This window comes from Emydura macquarii, unplaced genomic scaffold (genome assembly GCF_026122565.2).
Source record: "Emydura macquarii macquarii isolate MOO-44397 ecotype Brisbane River unplaced genomic scaffold, CSIRO-AGI_Emac_v2 contig_1027, whole genome shotgun sequence".
Classification (NCBI taxonomy): domain Eukaryota; kingdom Metazoa; phylum Chordata; order Testudines; family Chelidae; genus Emydura; species Emydura macquarii.
Genome location: NW_027131164.1, coordinates 18,403,355 through 18,423,300, shown reverse-complemented (window position 1 = coordinate 18,423,300; position 19,946 = coordinate 18,403,355). Strand labels below are relative to the sequence as shown.

At 41.3% G+C, this 19,946-nt stretch overlaps 1 protein-coding gene across 2 annotated transcripts in view; it reads right to left on the bottom strand.

Moving 5' to 3' along the window:
• The window catches only part of PXDN (peroxidasin), a 141,409-nt gene extending 122,577 nt beyond the window's left edge, over positions 1-18,832 (bottom strand). For both annotated transcript variants that reach the window (XM_067544836.1, XM_067544834.1), the window contains exon 1: positions 18,343-18,832. In XM_067544836.1, the coding sequence (XP_067400937.1) occupies positions 18,343-18,560 (218 nt within the window). In that variant the 5' untranslated portion in view covers positions 18,561-18,832. The remainder of the gene's footprint in view (positions 1-18,342) is intronic.
• Between the last annotated feature and the right edge of the window lie 1,114 nt (positions 18,833-19,946).

Genomic DNA, 19,946 nt, shown 5'->3' with positions numbered 1-19,946 from the left:
ATTTTAAAGAGACCTTATTGAGGGCACAAGAGAAAACCATCCCGATGTGCAGAAAGAGTAGCAAATATGGTAGGCGTCCAGCTTGGCTTAACAAAGATGTCCTTGGCGAACTTAAACACAAAAAAGAAGCTTACAAGAAGTGGAAGCTTGGTCAGATGACTAGGGAGGATTATATAAACACTGCTCGAACGTGCAGGAATGAAATCAGGAAGGCCAAAGCACAATTGGAGTTGCAGCTAGCAAGGGACATGAAGGGGAACAAGAAGGGTTTCTACAGGCATGTTGCCAACAAGAGGAAGATTAGAGAAAGTGTGGGTCCCTTAGAGAATGAGGGAGGCGACCTAGTGACGGAGGATGTGGAGAAAGTTGAGGTACGCAATGCCTTTTTTGCCTCTGTCTTCACAGACAAGATCAGCTCTCAGACTGCTGCACTGGGTGGCACAGAATGGGAAGGAGGCGAACATCCCGCAGTGCTGAAGGAACGGGTCCAAGACTATTTAGAAGGATTGGACATTCACAAGTCCATGGGGCTGGATGCAATGCACCCGAGGGTGCTGAGGGAGTTGGCTGAGGTGATTTCAGAGCCATTGGCTATTATCTTTGAAAGCTCGTGGCAATTGGGGGATGTCCCTGAGGACTGGAAAAAAGCAAATATAGTGCCCATCTTCAAAAAAAGGGAGGAAAGAGGATCCAGGGAACTACAGACCGGTCAGCCTCACCTCAATCCCTGGAAAAATCATGGAGCAGGTCCTTAAGGAATCCATTTTAAGGCACTTGGAGGAGAGGAAGGTGATCAGGAACAGTCAACATGGATTCACTAAGGGAAAGTCATGCCTGATCAACCTGATTGCTTTCTATGATGAGGTGACTGGCTCTGTGGATGTAGGGAAGGCGGTGGATGTGATATACCTTGACTTTAGGAAAGCTTTTGATACTGTCTCACACAGTATTCTTATCAGCAAGTTAAAGAAGTATGGGTTGGATGAATGGACTATAAAATGGATAGAGAACTGGCTAGAACATAGGGCTCAACGAGTAGTGATCAATGTCTCCATGTCTAGCTGGCAACCGGTCACAAGCGGAGTTCTCCAGGGGTCGGTCCTGGGGCCAGTTTTGTTCAACATCTTTATTAATGATCTGGAGGATGGGGTAGATTGTACCCTCAGCAAGTTTGCGGACGACACTAAGCTGGGGGGAGTGGTAGATACCCTGGAGGGTAGGGATAGGATACAGAGTGACCTAAACAAACTGGAGGATTGGGCCAAAAGAAATCTAATGAGGTTCAACAAGGACAAGTGCAGAGTCCTCCACTTAGGAAGGAAGAATCCCATGCACAGCTATAGACTGGGGACCGACGAGCTGGGCAGCAGCTCTGCAGAAAAGGACCTGGGGGTAACAGTGGATAAAAAGCTGGATATGAGTCAGCAGTGTGCCCTGGTTGTCAAGAAGGCTAATGGCATATTGGGCTGCATTAGGAGGGGCATTGCCAGTAGGTCACGGGAAGTGATTATTCCCCTCTATTCGGCATTGGTGAGGCCGCATTTAGAATATTGTGTCCAGTTTTGGGCCCCCCACTACAAAAAGGATGTGGACAAGTTAGAGAGAGTGCAGCGGAGGGCAACCACAATGATTAGGGGGCTGGAGCACAGGACTTATGAGGAGAGGCTGAGGGAACTAGGCTTGTTTAGTCTGCAAAAGAGAAGAGTGAGGGGGATTTGATAGCGGCCTTTAACTACCTAAAGGGGGTTCCAGGGAGGATGGGGCTAGGCTGTTCTCGGTGGTGGCAGATGACAGAACAAGGAGCAACGGTCTCAAGTTGCAGGGCGGGAGGTCTAGGTTGGACATTAGGAAAAAGTTTTTTACTAGGAGGGTGGTGAAGCACTGGAATGGGTTACCTAGGGAGGTGGTGGAATCTCCATCCTTAGAGGTTTTTAAGCTGAGGCTTGACAAAGCCCTGGCTGGGATGATATAGCTGAGGTTAGTCCTGCTTTGAGCAGGGAGTTGGACTAGATGATCTCCTGAGGTCCCTTCCAACTCTAATATTCTATGATTCTATGATCTATGATTCTATGATTCTATTCGGTATCCAAATCTTGAAATTAACAATTAACTTCCTTGTGCACCAGCATCATCTGTTTTCAGTGAGGTCACACCAGTTAACTCCAAGACAATGAAAACACAGCTTGGGGCACTGAGAGCAGTTTTACACACATCAAACAAAAACAACATGTTTAACTTTGGTACTTATTACTCTGCTACCAGTGTTCCTAATGAAAATGACCCCACCACACACACATATACAACTAAATCTTGTGCAGGTTAATATTTGATTAATCTTTTATTATAAAAATGGAATAATCAGAGAAAAATCGAAAATGCTTTTAAGAACATCTTTAGAACAAGATATCCTAGCATAACCACAGACATGTGTTTAAGAAAAGTACGTATTTGAAAATACACACACAAAAATCTAACATTGGGTAGACGGGACCAACATTAATTTTAAGAAATTAGAATAGTCAATATTTTGAATACTTAGAACACTTTAAATGGTTTGGGACCTAGATATCATAGAAACAGCCTCTCTTCTCATGTGATATTGTGGCAATTAAGACCAGCTGAATAATTAAATTGTTTTAAACCAGCTTTATCTGGTGGCAGAGGAAGGGGGGATAGAAGGGAATTTTCACAAGAGGGTTCTCAGCTGTGGAATTCACTTCCCCCCACCTCTTTATTTGACAGAGCCCAAATTTGTGGATCTTTAAGTTGCATTACAAAGCCACTTTATTCTCTTGTGTTTTCCTTGGGGATATAAAGTGATTGAGGGGATGATCTTAGTTGTCTGGGTTCTTTAACAATGTAAATTAATGTTTTGTAATTACAATGTTGCATTTGTGCCTAAAGCAAGCAATAGGTATATTTTAAATAAATCAAATGGGCACACAGTAAGTAACATTAATTTACTAAATATACCAACTGCTGAAATAGATAAGATTTCTCATGAAGCTGCCCAGAAATATAATATAAACTCTTTCAACATAATAAGTAGATGACCTTCTTAAACAGTGTCATTGTTGTGACCATCATGTGTAAATAAGCATCTAAAACGCAAAATATTAATAAGGAAAAGTATTCCCTCTCAATTAGTTTCTCAGCTATGAATTGTGTATTTAAAAAAAATACATTTTAATCCAAAATGCATTCACCTACTGAAAAAATTTGGAGAATAAACTGAGAATGTCTTTTTTTTAACCATCAATTTTATTGACCCAAATAATATCCCTCTTCATTACATTCTGCTCTTTCACCAGTAGGCTCTGGGTGGGAATATGAGCAGAAAATGTTTCTTCTCCCTTCCAGAAGACTTTAAATTTATCAGATTCCTACCAGTAGGAGGAGGTTGACACAAAAACAGAACTGCCAAGCAGGGCAGAGTTGCCACAGTAATAGGAATCCCAAAAATTCCTAGGAAAGGAATGAAAAAGTGGAGTAAAGCCAATAACGGTAATAAAGTGTAACAGAAACAAGACTGTTGTAGCAAGTTACATTTTAAAAATGTATTAAATGGAAAGTTGTCTGACAGTATGTTTCAACTGAATACAGTACTCAATAAACAGCACATAACTATTTTATTTGTTTAAACTGCAGGGGACGTGGCCTTTGGTGGCACCATGGCACAGGTATTTTTCACCCAGGTTCGTAGGCCTAGTCCATGGACTAGTAAGCATTGGGTAACTTTTTCAACCCCTGGTATTACCACATTTTCAAAGTGTTGACCACACCTTAATTCACAGACTGTTTTATCTCCCTCCCCTTCACCAGTGCCCAGATTTACTAGTTTGAGAATAAAGTTGTTTGAAAAATGGGAATTTCATAATTACTTTCTGTTTCAAATCTGAATGGATATTCAATATACTGAAAATGTTCATGAAATGAAAAATTCTGAAAAATTTCTAATCAGAAATGTTGAAAAGGAAAATTTGGATACTTTCAGCAGAAGCTAAATAATTTGACATTTCAAACTGAAATGACATTTTTTGTTTCAAAATGTTTATTCAAAATGACATTTTTGTTTAGATTCTTCCAACTGGAAAAATCAAATGTTGACAAAACAACCATTTCCCTGTGGAAAATGTTAGTTTTGACAAAACGACATTTTCCGACGTGAAATTTGTGCATGAAAAATTTCAGCCAGCTCTATTCAAGACCACCCAGCCCCACTTCCTGTTCATGGTCATGCAACATTCCTGTGACAGCTATATTAATTGCCTATATGGAAAAGTAGAAGTTGGAAAGTATTTATCTATTTTTAACTGTGTGTTAGTCACAGGCTTCCCCCCCCCCCCCCTTTTTTTTTTTTTTTTTAATAATGTTAATGAGTGTCTACTTTAGCTGCTAGTTAAATTTCAACAGATGTGATGCATGCCACAAAATTCAGGTTGCTATAGTGAAATCATTTACCAGATACAATAGGTTTCTACTTATTTTCAGATCTTGCTCCAGACATACAGTAAGTGGACACAAATATTTTTTTAAAAGACACTATATTATAAAAGACACTATACTATACATATACTTCTTCAATTAAAGTATACGGAAGAATCAGAAATTTGAAACATAGCCTACAAAGTTATAAAGATACTTTTCAAAGCAGAATCCTTTCCAACTGCCAATAAGTAAATCAAAGATATTTTGTCTTTACATAATCTTATGAATGTACATTCTCATTTCTCTGACAGATGAACATTTAGGATTAGTGTTCAGATACACATTCAGTCAGGCTTCTAGGGAAGAGTCTGAGGGAGAAGAGAAATAAACAGGATATAATCCATGTGAGCAATAATTACATACAGGCATGTTAAATTAGATACAGATCATATGTTAATAGTATTAGAAATGCCATTCCCAATGGAATCCAGAGAGAAGAGTGAAGGAAACTTCATGTAAAAATGCTCTGTGAAATGCTTGGATTGTCCGGATACTACGGATTGTGTCTATTACTGGAATGTGAAAGCAATTTTCTTCACATAGATACTAGGGCCCCTGGAAAAGGACACAAACCTCTGAAATCATCACCGACTATAATTAAGGTTCCTTGCAAGTAAAAACAATTACATAGTATTGCAGTAGTGCCTAGGAGGCAGGGTTCCAAAGTACTAGGTGCTGTACAGACACAAAACAAAGACAGTCCTTACCCCAAAACAGCTTGAGTTGGACAGGCTGCTTTGTTATAAAGATTGTTTATTATATAGAAGTGAGAAGAGCAATTAGCTAATATGCATGACACTAGTTCATTTATGAACCAATAGCCCTATGTTAATATCATGGAATCACTACATTATCTTCAATGATTTATATTGGGTAAAATTTTGAAAAATGGGTAGGTGACAGTCATTTAGGAGCTTAAATCCCATTGAAAGTAAATGGGACAAACTCCTAAATGATTTAAACACTTTTTAAAAAATTACCAATAATCAAGAGACAGCAGCTATATTGATTCAGACTAATCTCGATATTTGGAACTGAGTTAGTTCAAAAATTGAACCTATTAAGGAAGAAAAAAATTAATTCTTGTCTTGATAGAAAAAACCGTCTGTCAGCAGGCAATCATGAATTCAAATATCTGAGCAGCATCTTCTCATTGACGTGGGAAGAAGCTAAGACTTCTGCAGAGTGGCAAAGATGGAAGGCAGTGTGTTCCGCATGGAATAGAGAGGCATAAAAGAGAGGTATGTGTGGCGACAGTATAATATCTAGTGACCGGCACTGTTGGCAATTATAGACCTGAGACCTGACCTTATCGACCTTTACTGACTGACACACCTAAGATAGCACAAATAAACAATGGGACGTTGCAAAAAGCCCAGGGGCAGCCATCGGCTGTTACGAATATGGCACACCACTCATGTACCAAGCATAGCCCGAGTGCATATAACTGCTGCATTTTGGCGGGCCTGGCACAGCTGCTACCTCTTCCCGCCCCCGAGTCCTCCGCTGGGCGAGAGTGTAACCGGTCCGAGTTTTGAACCCGAGCTTTTCTCGTGTCCCCCATTGGTCAGGCGTCATGACCCTGTTCCTCGTGGTGGTAAGATATAGTATTCTTGTTATAGCTTTCGGGTATTAGTAACATTAATTTGATTATACTTTTGAAACTCATATAATCGTTATCTAGTGTACTCTGTGTTTTGTTCTCCTTCTAATCTGCTTAAATCCCCCTGTTAAGGAAAGTAGATAGTTCTGTTACATATATTGTTCCTTTTTTCCTTGCAAAACATGCCCCAAATTTGCAAATAGTTAAGAAACTGTTTCAAAAAATCCCTTTACCTGTTAGTATGTTCTGAGTTCATTACATATGGTCAATAGGCATGTTAACTACACACATCTGACATGTTTATGCATGACAACTCTGCCTCAGGTTAGCAGTTTTAGTTCAACCCTCATTTCTCCTAAGGCATCTCTATATATTGCATGTGGGAGTGAACCTCCCAGCCTGGGGAGACAGACTTGTGTTCAAAGCAGTATGGACATCGCAGCTTGGGTGGCAGCTCAGGCTCTCAATCCCATCTGGGTCTGAGCTCCGGTGGCTTGGTCTGAGACTCCATTGGAGCCGCAATGTTCATACTGCTATTTGTAGCATGATAGCTTAAGCCACGCTAGTGCCAGTCTGTCTAGCTAGGCTGGGAGACTTGTTCCCAGCTGCAGTGTAGACAGAATCTTTAACTCTAGTTGCTAACCAGAGGAAAAAGGCAACTCACCATGTCTTCATTCCAATTTTAATCCAAGTTAAGAACACACCTTTTTTTTCCAGTGTAGACATACCCTATGAATACTTGTTTATACCGTAAGCACTTTGAAACTGGGAATTTATCTTAATCTTTCTCTGAAGTGCATAGCACACTGTTGTTGCTATACCAATAAATAAAACAGCAATGCCAAGAAAAATGGATGGCAGAAGTTAGTAGTATTAATTACTATCTAACACCTAGAGAAACCAGTCAGAACTGGGGCTCCATTGTACTAGATGCTGCACAAAAAATGGATAGGACAGTCCTTCCCCCAAAGAGCATATATTATCTGCAACTAAATCTCAGCTTTCAGATAATTGCAGTAGATCGCTCTTAATATTATAAGTGGAGCTGATAAAAAACACAGTAAAATATTTATTAGAATGTTAAAATATTTTAGATGCTTTTCAAAACTGTGTCATACAATTTTTCATCAAAAATTTGGTGTGAGTTTTTTAATTGAAAAATGAATTTTCACACATATCATGTCAAAATCGAAACATTCAGGAAATTTCATCTAGCTCAAATTAGAGGTGTAGCTTATAGTGATGCCTAATGAAGATTTCCTAACATTTTCTATTATAAGCCTCTGTTTTCAGATACTTACTACTTTGCCAAGCTTTATTTGTTCAGACTGAAATTTTCCATGCTTGCTCTCTTGAAATGATCTTCAAAAACTCATGGAATATGGGAGAGATTCCAGAGGACTAGAAAAGGGCAAATATAGTGCCAATCTATAAAAGGAGGAATAAAGACAACCCGGAGAATTACAGGCCAGTCATCTTAATTTCAGTACCTGGAAAGATAATGGAGCAAATAATCAAGCAATAAATTTGCAAGCACCTAGAAGATAATAAGGTGATAAGTAACACTGCATTCCATCTTGATAACAGGAATGCTATGCGCACCCTGAAAGTGACCTTCTGAGGCAACACTGTGCAACATGACCCCTCTCCAACCTATCTTGGAGTGAAGCTGGATCACATGCTAACCTTACACGACCATCTGAAGAAGGTAGCTGCCAAAACGAAGACAAGGCTCAATCTGGTCCAGAAACTGGAGAGCACAAGCTGTGGGGGCATCAGCATCAGTACTACTGACATTAGCGATGGCTGCTGTGTACTCCATAGACAAATACTGTGCACAGGCATGGACCAGAAGTAGACATACTTGACTTGCTGATGTCCAACTGAACACTGCAATGCAGTGCATCATTGGAACCCTCATGTCAACCCCAACATCTTGGCTGCCAGTGCTGTCACGCACTGCTCCCCCATCCATTCGCAGAGATGACTCAACCCTTCAGGAATTCCAGAGGATCATGGAAAATGAACTTCTTCCCATCCACCAGGACTTTAACAATGTCCCTCACCACTGCTTGAAGTTGCATAAGTCCTTTTGGACCCAGGCATTTAACCTTCAACAATGCAACTTCAACATTGATCAAGCTTGGAAAGCTGAATGGAGTTTACAAGAAGTTACAAATAAACACCTCGTAGAAGACCTGACACAGATGATTCCTGGCTTTGATCTCCCACGAAGCTCATGGGCAACTCTAAACTGCATCCACTCAAACCATGGCAGATGCAGATACATGCTGCACAAATGGAAAATTAAAGACTCTGGAGTGTGCGACTATGGTAACCTAGAACAGACCATGGACCATAGAACAAATCAATGTCCAATTCACAAATACAAAGGGGGCATCACAGCAATGCACTCTGCTACTCCAGGCAATTATCTGACTTAACCATCTGAATGTAAAATTATAGTTGTTGCTTTATTTTTACATCAGCCATACAAGGAAGAAGAAGTAACAGTCAGCATGGAGTTGTCAAGAACAAATCGTGTCAAACCAACCTAATAACCTTCTTGCAGGGTAACAAGCCCAGTGAATATGGGGGAAGCAGTAGTTGTAGTATATCTTGACTTTAGTAAGGCTTTTGATACTGTGTCACATGACCTTCTCAAAAACAAACTATTGAAATACAACTTAGATGGAGCTACAATAAGGTGGGTGCATAACTGGCTCCCAGAGAGTAGTTATCAATGGTTAACAGTAAAGATGGAAGGGCATATCAAGTGGGGTCCTGCTGGGATTAGTCCTAGGTCTGGTTCTGTTCAATATTTTCATCAGTGATTTAGACAATGGCACAGAGAGTATACTTATAAAGTTTGTGGACAGTACAAAGCTGGGAGGGGTTGCTAGTGCTTTGAAGGATAGGATTAAAATTCAAAATGATCTGGACAAACTGAAGAAATGGTCTGAAATAAATAGGATGAAATTCAATAAGGACAAATGCAAAATACTCCACTTAGGAAGGAACAATCAATTGCACACATACAAAATGGGAAATGAAGGAATACTGCAGAAAGGAATCTGAGAGTTATAGCGGATCACAAGCTAAATAAGAGTCAACAGTGTAACACTGTTGCAAAAAAAGGAAACATCATTCTGGGATGCATTAGCAAGACACAAGAAGTAAATCTTCCACTTTACTCTGAGCTGATAAGGCCTCAACTGGAGTATTGTCCAGTTCTGGGTGTCACATTTCAGAAAAGATGTGGACAAATTGGAGACAGTCCAGAGGAGAACAACAAAAATGATTAAAGATCTAGAAAACATGACCTATGAGGAAAGATTGAAAAAACTGGATTTGTTTAATTTGGAGAAGAGAAGACTGATGGCGGACATGACAATACTTTTCAATTACATAAAAGGTGGTTACAAGGAGAGAGAGAAAAACTGTTCTTGTTAACCTCTTAGAATAGGACATGAAGCATTGGTCTTAAATTGCAGCAAGGGAGATTTAGGTTGGACATTAGGGAAAAAATCCTAACTGTTAGGGTACTTAAGCACGGAAATAAATTGTCTAGGGAGGTTGTGGAATCTCTGTCATTGGAGATTTTTAAGAGCAGGTTAGATAAACACCTGTCAGGGATGATCTAGATAATACATAGCTCTGCCTTGAGTGCAATGGACTGGACTAGAAAACCTCTCCAGGTCCCTTCCAGTCCTACACTTCTATGATTCTCTCAAGACTTTTTTTTGCTTAACATTTTAGCAAGTTTCAGCTGTTTCCAGTAATTAAGGTTTTTTTAAGTGTAATTATTAATTTACCACCAAAGAGTAGACAGTAATACATAGTAGGTAGATACAAGATTCCAAAAAATTAAAAGTCCACACCCCAAAGATATTACAATATATACACTCGAGAACAATACAGGATATATAATGTAAAGGCATACAAAAAGGCATGCAATGATTAAAATGGGAATATTTTCTGGGTCAGTTTTCAAACTTTTTTTTTAAATAGAGGAAATGGGTCACGGCATGGTTTAAAAGGACACAATTTCAATTGTTTTAACTATTTTCTTTTAATGTAATGATAGTGCACCCTTTGAATGGAATGCCCTGAGGTTTGTTTGGGTTTTTTTAAAGGAATTTGGGAAGTGCAGTTTCTGTTTCCCTTACTAAAAGTGATTTTTTTTGGTGGGGAGTAAAACTAAACTTGCTCATATACATCATGCACACTCCTGCCTCTTGTCTCTCCAGTCTCAGGCCTTCTAGCTAAAATCATTTTTTAAACTTATTTAATTAAACATGTGTAAATCCCTGTGTAGACACACTTAAATTGGTTTAAACTCAGGTTTAAACAGAGGGGATAAGTGCTCTGATCATTACTTAATCAAATTCCAGCTGGCCACACTAACAATGAATCTTGATGTTCTGTGAGAACTTATGTTTAACAATCTGCAAGATGGAACTTTGTCCTTCTTGGCTGTTGAACGCAACAGCCTGGATCCTTTGCTGATAGAAACAAAATGCCCGAGTCAGGGTAAGTGACAAGCAACTTATGTTGTAGTTTGACCTTTTCTAAAGTACCCAACGATCTTACCAAATCTCCAGTCTGTAATCAAGGACAATTGCTGTCAAAATGTAACCTATCCAAACTTGTTTTTCCAGAATCATGATCCCAATGATCAGATCTCAAAAACAAGAGTTAAAATATTGCTCAAAGGAAGCTTGTTCTGTTAGGCAACCTACCAACAGTAAAACAATACAAACATAGGTTTGTTCGTTTCTCACCTGAATGTATGCTGCACCATCCCTTATTATACCAGCCTTCTCCATACTTGTAAAGAAAAGCAAAGTATTTTTTTTTAAACATAAATTTTTGAACGAGATATTAAGAGTTGACTGTGTGCTACAGCCATGCAACACTGTACACTTTGAAAACATTTTCAAAAAATGACAACAGGAAAAATGTTCTCTAGCCCACCAAATAAAACATATTAGAACCTCAGTTAAGACAGAGTTTAAAGAGTATTTGGACACATTTATTAAAATAATCATTAAACGCAAGCCACTAAGGGTCACACAAAGTTATTGTTTTACAATCAAATAGCAGAATAAAATGTGTTGAAAAACAGTGTCAAAATCCTTTAAAGATACTCAATATACTCTCTGAGAAGGAAGGTGGAAAAGTGACTAATAAAAGGGTACTACATGCACCAGGCTAGTTAATGCTAAATAAACAAACACGGGGCATGATCCCCATTAAATGTAGCCGATACTATAAATATAATACTGTATATATTGAGTGATATTATTTCCCTCTCTTCTACTAGATAGGCAGCAAGTAGAATGTTATGCTTGGTATCCTTTTTAAGAAGAGGGAAAGGAATGTTGGAGCCAGAACATTCCATAAGGTTTGGGGGAGTGGTAACTGGAAAGAGAAAAAGAAAAACTTACAGAAAGTACATTAACAGCCGCAGCAGGAGCCCACAGAGAAGGAGGGTAATGGCAAAGTGTCACTAACGTAAAATCAGAATAAAAGGTAGCAGGGTATATCCCAATGCTTTTGGTTAGAGTTCCCTTTTGTAACTCAGGGGAATAGAGAGTACACAACTTCTGTTCTGAACTCTTTTACTTCATAACTTTGTGCAGTGCTTATTATTCTTAAGTTTGTATTACAGTAGCACCCACAGACCTTAACAAGGATCGGGGGCCTATGCTGGGCACTGTACAAACTCAATAAGGTAGAGCTTCTCCTGCTATGGATGGTAGAGCTTCTGCTATGGATGGATGGATGAATTAAGTCAATGGGAGAGCTCTCTCCCACCAGCTTAGAGCAGCTACACTAGAGCGCTTGCAGCTGTGCTGCTGTAAGCTCTCTAGTGTAGCCATAGCCTCAGTCTCTTCTCAGGGCTGGTTCACACTGACCGCGCGATTCGGCGGCAGTCGATGGCAGTTACGCAAACTATGCAGAATAGTTTGTGTAACTGACGTCGACTGCTCAGCTTCCCTTCTGCATGCTGTCGCTACACTAATTGAGGGGGTGGACTTACTCAGTCGACTTCCTGATCGATTGAGCAGGTCTCACTGACTGCTCAATCGATCCTGAAAGATCGATCTGGCGGCGGCGATTTTGCCGCCGTCAGTGTAAATGTAGCCTCACTTTCTCCCTACATCTACCCCCTCCCCTGTATTTTCTGTTTCCTCTTCTTTCAAACTCACTCTCTCAGTACCAATTCTCTTTTCAAACTAACTACTTTCCCTTCATACCAATCCATTCACACAAAGAGAGAGCTTGAAAATTTTACCAAACAATTATAGCCAGAGGATTAAACTTACTTGCTAAATATTAGTTAAAAAGATGCAGGAATCACTGATCAGCAGCAACTCCCAGGTGAGAAACCAACGTGAGCTGCTGGGAAAAGTGAGGCTGCTGGGATACTTATCATTGTGCCTTCCTTGCATTATGCAAGGAATATATTATCCTCTTATACCAACCTTTGTCTAACAGATGTTTAAAAAAGTTTAGACCTCCTGGTCCAAACATCTTTGTCCCCCTAATCCTCAAATCCACAGCCTCCTGACTGCTGCAAGCTTTAGGGGTCTCACTATTCTACCTTCACCCGAGCCTCTTGGCTCCTCTGATTGGGCCAGAGAGGACGGTTGCGCCTCTGCTACTGTATCCCTACCCAAGCTTCCATTTTTTAATCTTTCTACCCACTGAATAGCTCCTGTATCTGCCTCTGTTGCTCGTAACTTTCAAAAGCAACAGATTGAAACTGACCTAATTTTAATCAGTCCCACTGCTTCTTTTGGATTCCCAGTAGATGCAATGAAAATTGACATGACTAGTCACTTTTCATTCTACAGCCATCTGGGAAAACTGAGCTGTGGCAGAGGCACTGAAATCATCTGTCAGCAGACTTAGGAAGACAGTACTATATCATCTTACACTTAATTTACAATTGGATGCTTATTTTTGCAACCATCTGCTGAAGCTAATGGTACTCACCAGGGAAAGCTTCCGACTGAACCCAGATGACTGGGTAAGCCTATTTTTCAAGCCCCAATTATAAACTATAGGTGAAATATCAACTTTGCTACCAAAGATGAAGAGGCATATGGTTAATCATATGGTTAATATCATATCCTATTTCAATCAGTCCTATAATCTGTGACCTGCCAACTAATAGGTACTAACAGCAGTTACAGACATTCAATACTTTAAAAGCAGCAACCACAGACAAAAAACAGTTGCAACCTTGTTGATACATAAAATACATACAGCTTTATGAACTAACTAGAATGATCCTTCCAACATTCTGGTAATTTGGATCTGTTCTGGGCATCAGTAAGGTACACATTCTATGCTGTAGTTTTTCCTACATCAAGAAACAGATAGTGTAATGTTTGTTCTAAAAGTATAGCAAAGTCCAACATAAGATTTACAGATGTTTAAAATATTGTCATAAAAATATAGTTATATTGAGGAAGTGACTTTGCATAAATGGTAGCTTTGTTTCATAGATCTGTACTGTGTTTGTATTATAAGTTATCTCCACTTTAGTGAGAAATTTTTACTACCGTTTAGTCCTCTTCACACTGCATAGCTAACACAGCTATGATAGAATAAGCTGGATTCTGTTCATATTCACCCTTTTGAGTGAAGCTAGAATGAACTCAATTAAACCTATGCAGTCCCAGTTTCTTAACTGGAACTGTCTGAGTGTAGCCAAGGGGAAAAAACTATAAGGATCAGAATAGGGCTGCACAGTATAACTGAAAGCAGAATCTGGTCTGTGTGAAATCTTTTTCACTGGTGATAATCAGGGGTAAATTAAGACAAGATCCATTATTATTTATATTACAGCAGCACTCAAAGGCCCCAAATCAAGGGCATAACGTGCTCAACACTGTTCAAAAACAAAGGATGAAACCCCTGACTGAAGAACTTATTATTAAATTTAGGATAAAATGCAACTAGGGGAAGGAAGGACAAGAATAACATTAGTAAGAACACACATTTACTTTATCCTATTTGCACAACCTGATGGTTCTGAATTATTTCAATTTTTAAAATATAAATAAATATCAGCAATTCCCACTGGCACTCTGCCTAGTCATTATTTATTTGGAGATTTTCTTTAGTCATCAGGAAAAAGTGTGTCTTGAAGATGCCATTGGAAGGATGAGAGGGTACTAGCTTTACAAGCTAGTTTGGAGAGGGTATTCCATGGACAGGGGATGGAGTGGAAATAGATTCAAGGAGCAGTAGAGGTTGGACTGGGGTACAGCCCATGGATTCACAGAGGACATGATCCTGAACTGTGATTCACTCAGATGATGTGCTAGTGTTTATGCAAAGCTCCATAGACTTGAGTAGGACTGCTCGAGTGTCTGGCCTGTGTGAATCAATTAGCCAGAGAATATGGATCTCCAAGGATGGAGTACAGAGATGGCAATGTCAGAAAGTGGGGAAGCAGGGTAAGAAACCAGGATTGCAACAAGCACTTTTGCCGAAGGAAGTCTTTTCATTTGTGGAGGAAGCATTTGTCTGGGTTGTGTCCAGGTCCATTTTGTTTTAATCTACCACTGGAAGTGATATGTGAGCCAGAAAGAATACAACTCAGCTCTCAGCCCATGGCGAGGCAGTTATAAACTGGAAAAAAAAAAGAGCCCTGGAAATCAAAGAGACACAATATACAAGGAAATCCCATTATGCCATTTTTACAGAGTTACTTTTCAGAGGAGAGCCATACATTAAGAGGAAACAAAGATAAAGTAAGAGTGGCAAATAAAGTGCTGTCAGCAAAAACATGCTAAGACTCCAGTAGTGTTGTTTGCAGGATTTTTATAGGTTCCTGTTCTAGCAAGAGGGAATGTATTTAAATTAAATCAGTAAATTAATACTGCTAAACAATCCAGTTAATGTTGCCATGCAGGACAAATTCTTTGTATTCCCTTACACCAGTGTTTCTCAATTAAATTTGGCCACGGAACCCTTTTGAACTCGATAAATAATTGCAGAACCCCCAAACTCTTAACAGTATTTTTACATATGGGGCCAAAAAAAATGTCGACAATACCCTCCGCCGAAAAATCCGGGACATCTTCCCTTTTTCGGAGGCAGGGAGAACAGCTGATCGCTGATCGGCGGCAAACAGCTGCTCGCAGAACCCTAACAGCGTTCCCGCAGAACCCAATTGAGAAACACTGCCTTACACTAATATGACACTAACATAAAACTACAACTAAATAGAGTAGAAAATTAATGTAAAAATAGGTATTGACAAATGCTTTATAATTTTGGCTGAAAACTTTCAACAGATTTTCATTGTCTTTACTTTTGTGAAATGAGTTAGCTGGCTCAGTCTATTTCATAATGGACAATTGTCCACACCACACTGTGTGCACCATTGCCAATCTTATATTCTTTACCAACACTACAAATAATGCACTTAAAAATACTGATTCCAAAAGAAAGAGATATAAATTGATGATTCACAAACTGAAAGTGATAAAAATGTATTTTAATTTTGGTGCTAAAAAAACTAAGCCATTGTTGATGGTGGAGGTTCATAACTTTCCTCCTACATGGGTGATAAGGTGTCTCCTTAAAAGCATAAAAAGTTTACAGTACATACTATTAACATAAACTGAGTAGCACTAAGGTCAAGTATAATTATGTAAACTATTTGGTGCCTAGATACTACAGCATGAGTACCTCAGAAATGTATGTAATAAATCATGGTAAGTATTCATAGTGTATATCTTTGAGCTACAGTAATATACTACTTTTGATATATTCATAGCCAGTGGAGATCTTCTTACTAGATCTATTTTATCAATGTCCCCTATACCGGGGTTCTTAAACTTTTGCATACTGTAAGATTATCTTGTGGTCCATCTCCTTCCCACTCACCACCACATAACAGCTACACAAATTGCTTATATGGAAAAGTAATATTAGGAAAGTATTTGATATATTTCTAATTGCCTTTTAGTAGTGATATAGTAGCTGGAAACAAAAAGGATCATTATCACCATGTGAATAGTAAGAGCTCCACAGATCACGAGACATCCACAGGCCACACTTTGAGGACAGTTGCCTTAAACCAAGTTGAGAATATTTAAATGTTAACCTATTTTCTTTTTAATTTCCTTTACTACAGTATGGGCTAGAATGGTAACTCAAAGCTGAGAGACTAGATGATTTAATACTGAAGAAGTTAGACAAATATAGTGCTTGTATTGTTCATATATTTTCCTCTTACTCACAGATTATAAATATCCATGATGAGAAGAGTTCCATTTTGGCCAATTTTAATTTAATATACTTTGCTTTTGTAGGGCTTAGTATCTTTGCCATATATCCAAGCCCTTTAGACTCACATCCCTATCGTTAGGATTTAAAAAATAAACAAAAAATCAAGATGATTCACAACATGAGATTATAAAAAAACATGTAAAGGTCAATGACCAATATAAAAAGTGTTCTGTTTATGTACTTTGTTTCAAATGCAAGAAATATTAACCACCCACTTCCTGTATTGTTCACTAAAACTTTTACAACTACTTCAGGACTACTGGGATCCTGCCAGAAAGGTTCACATCATGCCATAGAGGGAATCAGTAAGGTTAAATAATTGTACTTTTCACATTAAGGTATTTAGAGTCTGAAATACAGCAAGGCTTTATGGGTCCTGAAAATAACTTAAATTCACAAATCAGTGTTGTTTACAGTAGGTCCTGCATAAAATTCCCAGAGCCAAGCTCAGCTCTCTCATAGTTTTCCATGGTTGCATTTGTGTAAGTGAGGGCAGAAATTAGTTCCAGGAGTGTTTCTGGATCCCAAGAAACATACAAACAAGTTAGTGGAGCTAATCCTTTACTCATAATAAACTCTAAATCATAGTGTGTGGGGTTTATACGGATTATCTTTTTTTATACAAAGGGAGTGGGAGGAGATGAAACGTGTTTCTTTTAAAAAAAAAAAAAAAAAAAGAAAAAGAAAAAGTCAGTGTAAAAAATGTTTTGACCAAATTCTGTACTGGCTTTCACCCTATGGGATCCTACTGAAATCAGCTGAGCCCTAAGACTTATGCATGTTCTTAACTCTACAAGTGGCAAGGACTCAATCTCATTGACATAAATGGGACCAGTCACACTCCATATATTTAAGCATGTGCACAAATCTTTGCAGGATTGGGTACTTGAATTGTATTGGGTGTAATTCAGTATAGAATCTGGCCCCTAAGTATATTATGCCCACAGTGCTGCTTAAAATTGAGCCAAAAGTATAACATTTCCAAATGATTCACTGTTGTCAATGAAGTATATTGTATCAAGACACTAATAAGAGTCAGGGTGGAAACATTTTAGGAATCACACACATTTGAAAAAACAACGGCTATTTTTAGACACAAAATATCCATGTTTCACGGTTAATTTTATTTAAGAACATCTATAAACCCACAAGGCCGTCGACCGACCAAAATCCAGTAGCGCCACAATTCAACACCCCGATTTATAAAAGAAACCAAAAAGTGCCTTCAATGTAAAACATCCAGGGTTGGGTGGAGTGCTACGAAACCTTTCACATAAAAATGCGAATCAAACCCAAGTCTCCTCTGGTGAATCAACAGAGCCTTAAACAGCTCTCTGCAGTTCCACTCACTCCGAAATAGGTTTCTGAACAATTCATGAAGTGAGGGATCCAAGAAAGAAAAACTGGAGCCCGCTGAGTGATTTAACTACCACTCACCCTGCTGGCTAGGTTCCTAGAGGGGGAAAGTCACATAGCTGCGGGCAAAGCTTAACCGTACAGCACCTTAGTGTATTTAGCAGCTAATCAGTCAGACAGACAGAGAGGGAGGGAGACAAAAAAAGCGAGAGAGGAATAATATTAATGCACCAGGCAGAGACGAACGCGTCCTCCGGCGAGCAAGTTACTAGAGTCTGGGCGGGGGCCTGCTTCCCCCGCTGCTCTGGACAAATAAATCTCCGCTGGATCAGCTAACAAAAGACTCCAGAGGGAGAGGGCAGCCCAGTCATCACCGCAACCCTGCAGCTGGAGACAAAGGGCTGGGGCGGCTGCCTGCGCAGGGTTCTCCACGCTCACCCCCCAGGTCCGGGGTACCGAGACCCTCCTCCTGCCTCCCCCATTCAGGGCGATTGCCCAGTGCGGGAAGGAACCGGCCTCTCCCTCTCGGGCTGCCGATGCCCCACGTCCGGGGGGAGGGGGGAATCATTACTCACAGGATGGTCGTTTGGGGCGCCACGGCAGGGACGCTTTCCAGCATCAGATGCATGCAGCGCACCGTGGTGCGGAAGCACAAGCAGCGGCTCGGGCACCACACGCTGCCCCGCGGCGGCGGCGGCGGCGACTGGGGCTGCGGCGAGGCGGCGCGGAAAAGCGCCCCGCTCCAGAGTAGGAGCGCGAAGCCGAACCCGGCCGCTGACTTGCAGCGGGCCATGGTGCTGGGGGCAGGAGGAGGAGGAGGGCGAGGGGCGGCAGGCAGGGGGTCTCCGCCGTGCCTGCTCCGCTCCCAGCTACGGCTGCGCTCTCGCTCTCTCTCACTCCTGTGCTGGGGCCGGCGGCACAGGCGATTCCCTGCCCAGCGCAGACTAGAGGAGGGGACGGCAATGGGACCGCCCCAGCCGGCGCGCTCGGAGAGCTGGGCAGGCGGTCCCGCGGCGCCGCCACTGGCTCCCCCGGCCGCTCGGAGCAGGGGCGCAAGGGGGCCCGGAGCCGAGCGTTCCCCAGGGACAGCGAGGCTGCCGCCCGGCGGAGAAGAGAAGCGTGACAGCGGCTCGGCTCGGCTCGTTGGTTTCCCCCGCCACCGGGGGCACGGAGGGGAGAGGCTCGGGGAAGCGTATGGCCGAATCTCCCCCCCCCCCCCACCACACACACACAGACACACACACAAACACACACCACATCAGGGGCACAGAGCTACAGGCCCCCTGCTCGGATCTGAATCCCCAGCCTCTCCTGGGGCACATACTGCAATAGCCTCCCAGGCTGCCCCCCTGAGGGCACCACACAGAGCTGAACCCTATCCCACCCCCCACCCCCCAGGGCACAGATAGCAACAGGCCCCCAGATCAGCCCACTGAGGGGAAGGCAAATAGCCACACCCTCCTCCCTTCCCTACAGGGGCAGAGACCCCAACACAGACCCTAGGTTCCACTACTGAGGGGACAGCCCATGGTCAAATCCTCCTCCCCTCCCTGCCCTAGAAGGACAGAGGAAGCACTCATCCCAAAGAACATACACTGTAAATGAAGACAACAGACAGGGTGGGAGGAGAAATGGACACACAGATGACGGGGCCTAATGGGTCTGTCGAAAGTGCCTAGGAGCCTGACTCCCATTTATATGTTCTTTTTAACATCCCACTAGGAACCTGTCTGCATCCTTAGGTGCTTAAATACTTTAACAGTCTGGCCCCAAATGTCTTACTGAAGGTCTTGCAACTAGCTGGTCAATGGCAGAGCCAGAAATAAAATTGAGACAGGTGCTCTATGTGCTAGATTATGCTGCCTATATCAAGTGGGGCCAAGAGGGACATCTGAGTCCCACTGAGTGGGAACCAATTTCACAACTAGGCCAGCCTGGCCCCCACAACTTCCTTGAGCAGCACAAGCCTGGTCTGCACTGGTGATAGGAGCTGGGCTATACAGCTTTCTACCAGAGTCTAGTCTGCTCCTGCCCAGCAGAGGGGAGAGCAAACTGGGACTGGGGACGAGGGGGAAGAGTGAGCTCCTCTAAGGGCTGGGTGGGGGTGGCACAGAACCTTCCCCTCCCAAAGGGATGAAATTTAAATTCCTGCACATGCCCCTGGGTCTGGGAATCAGGG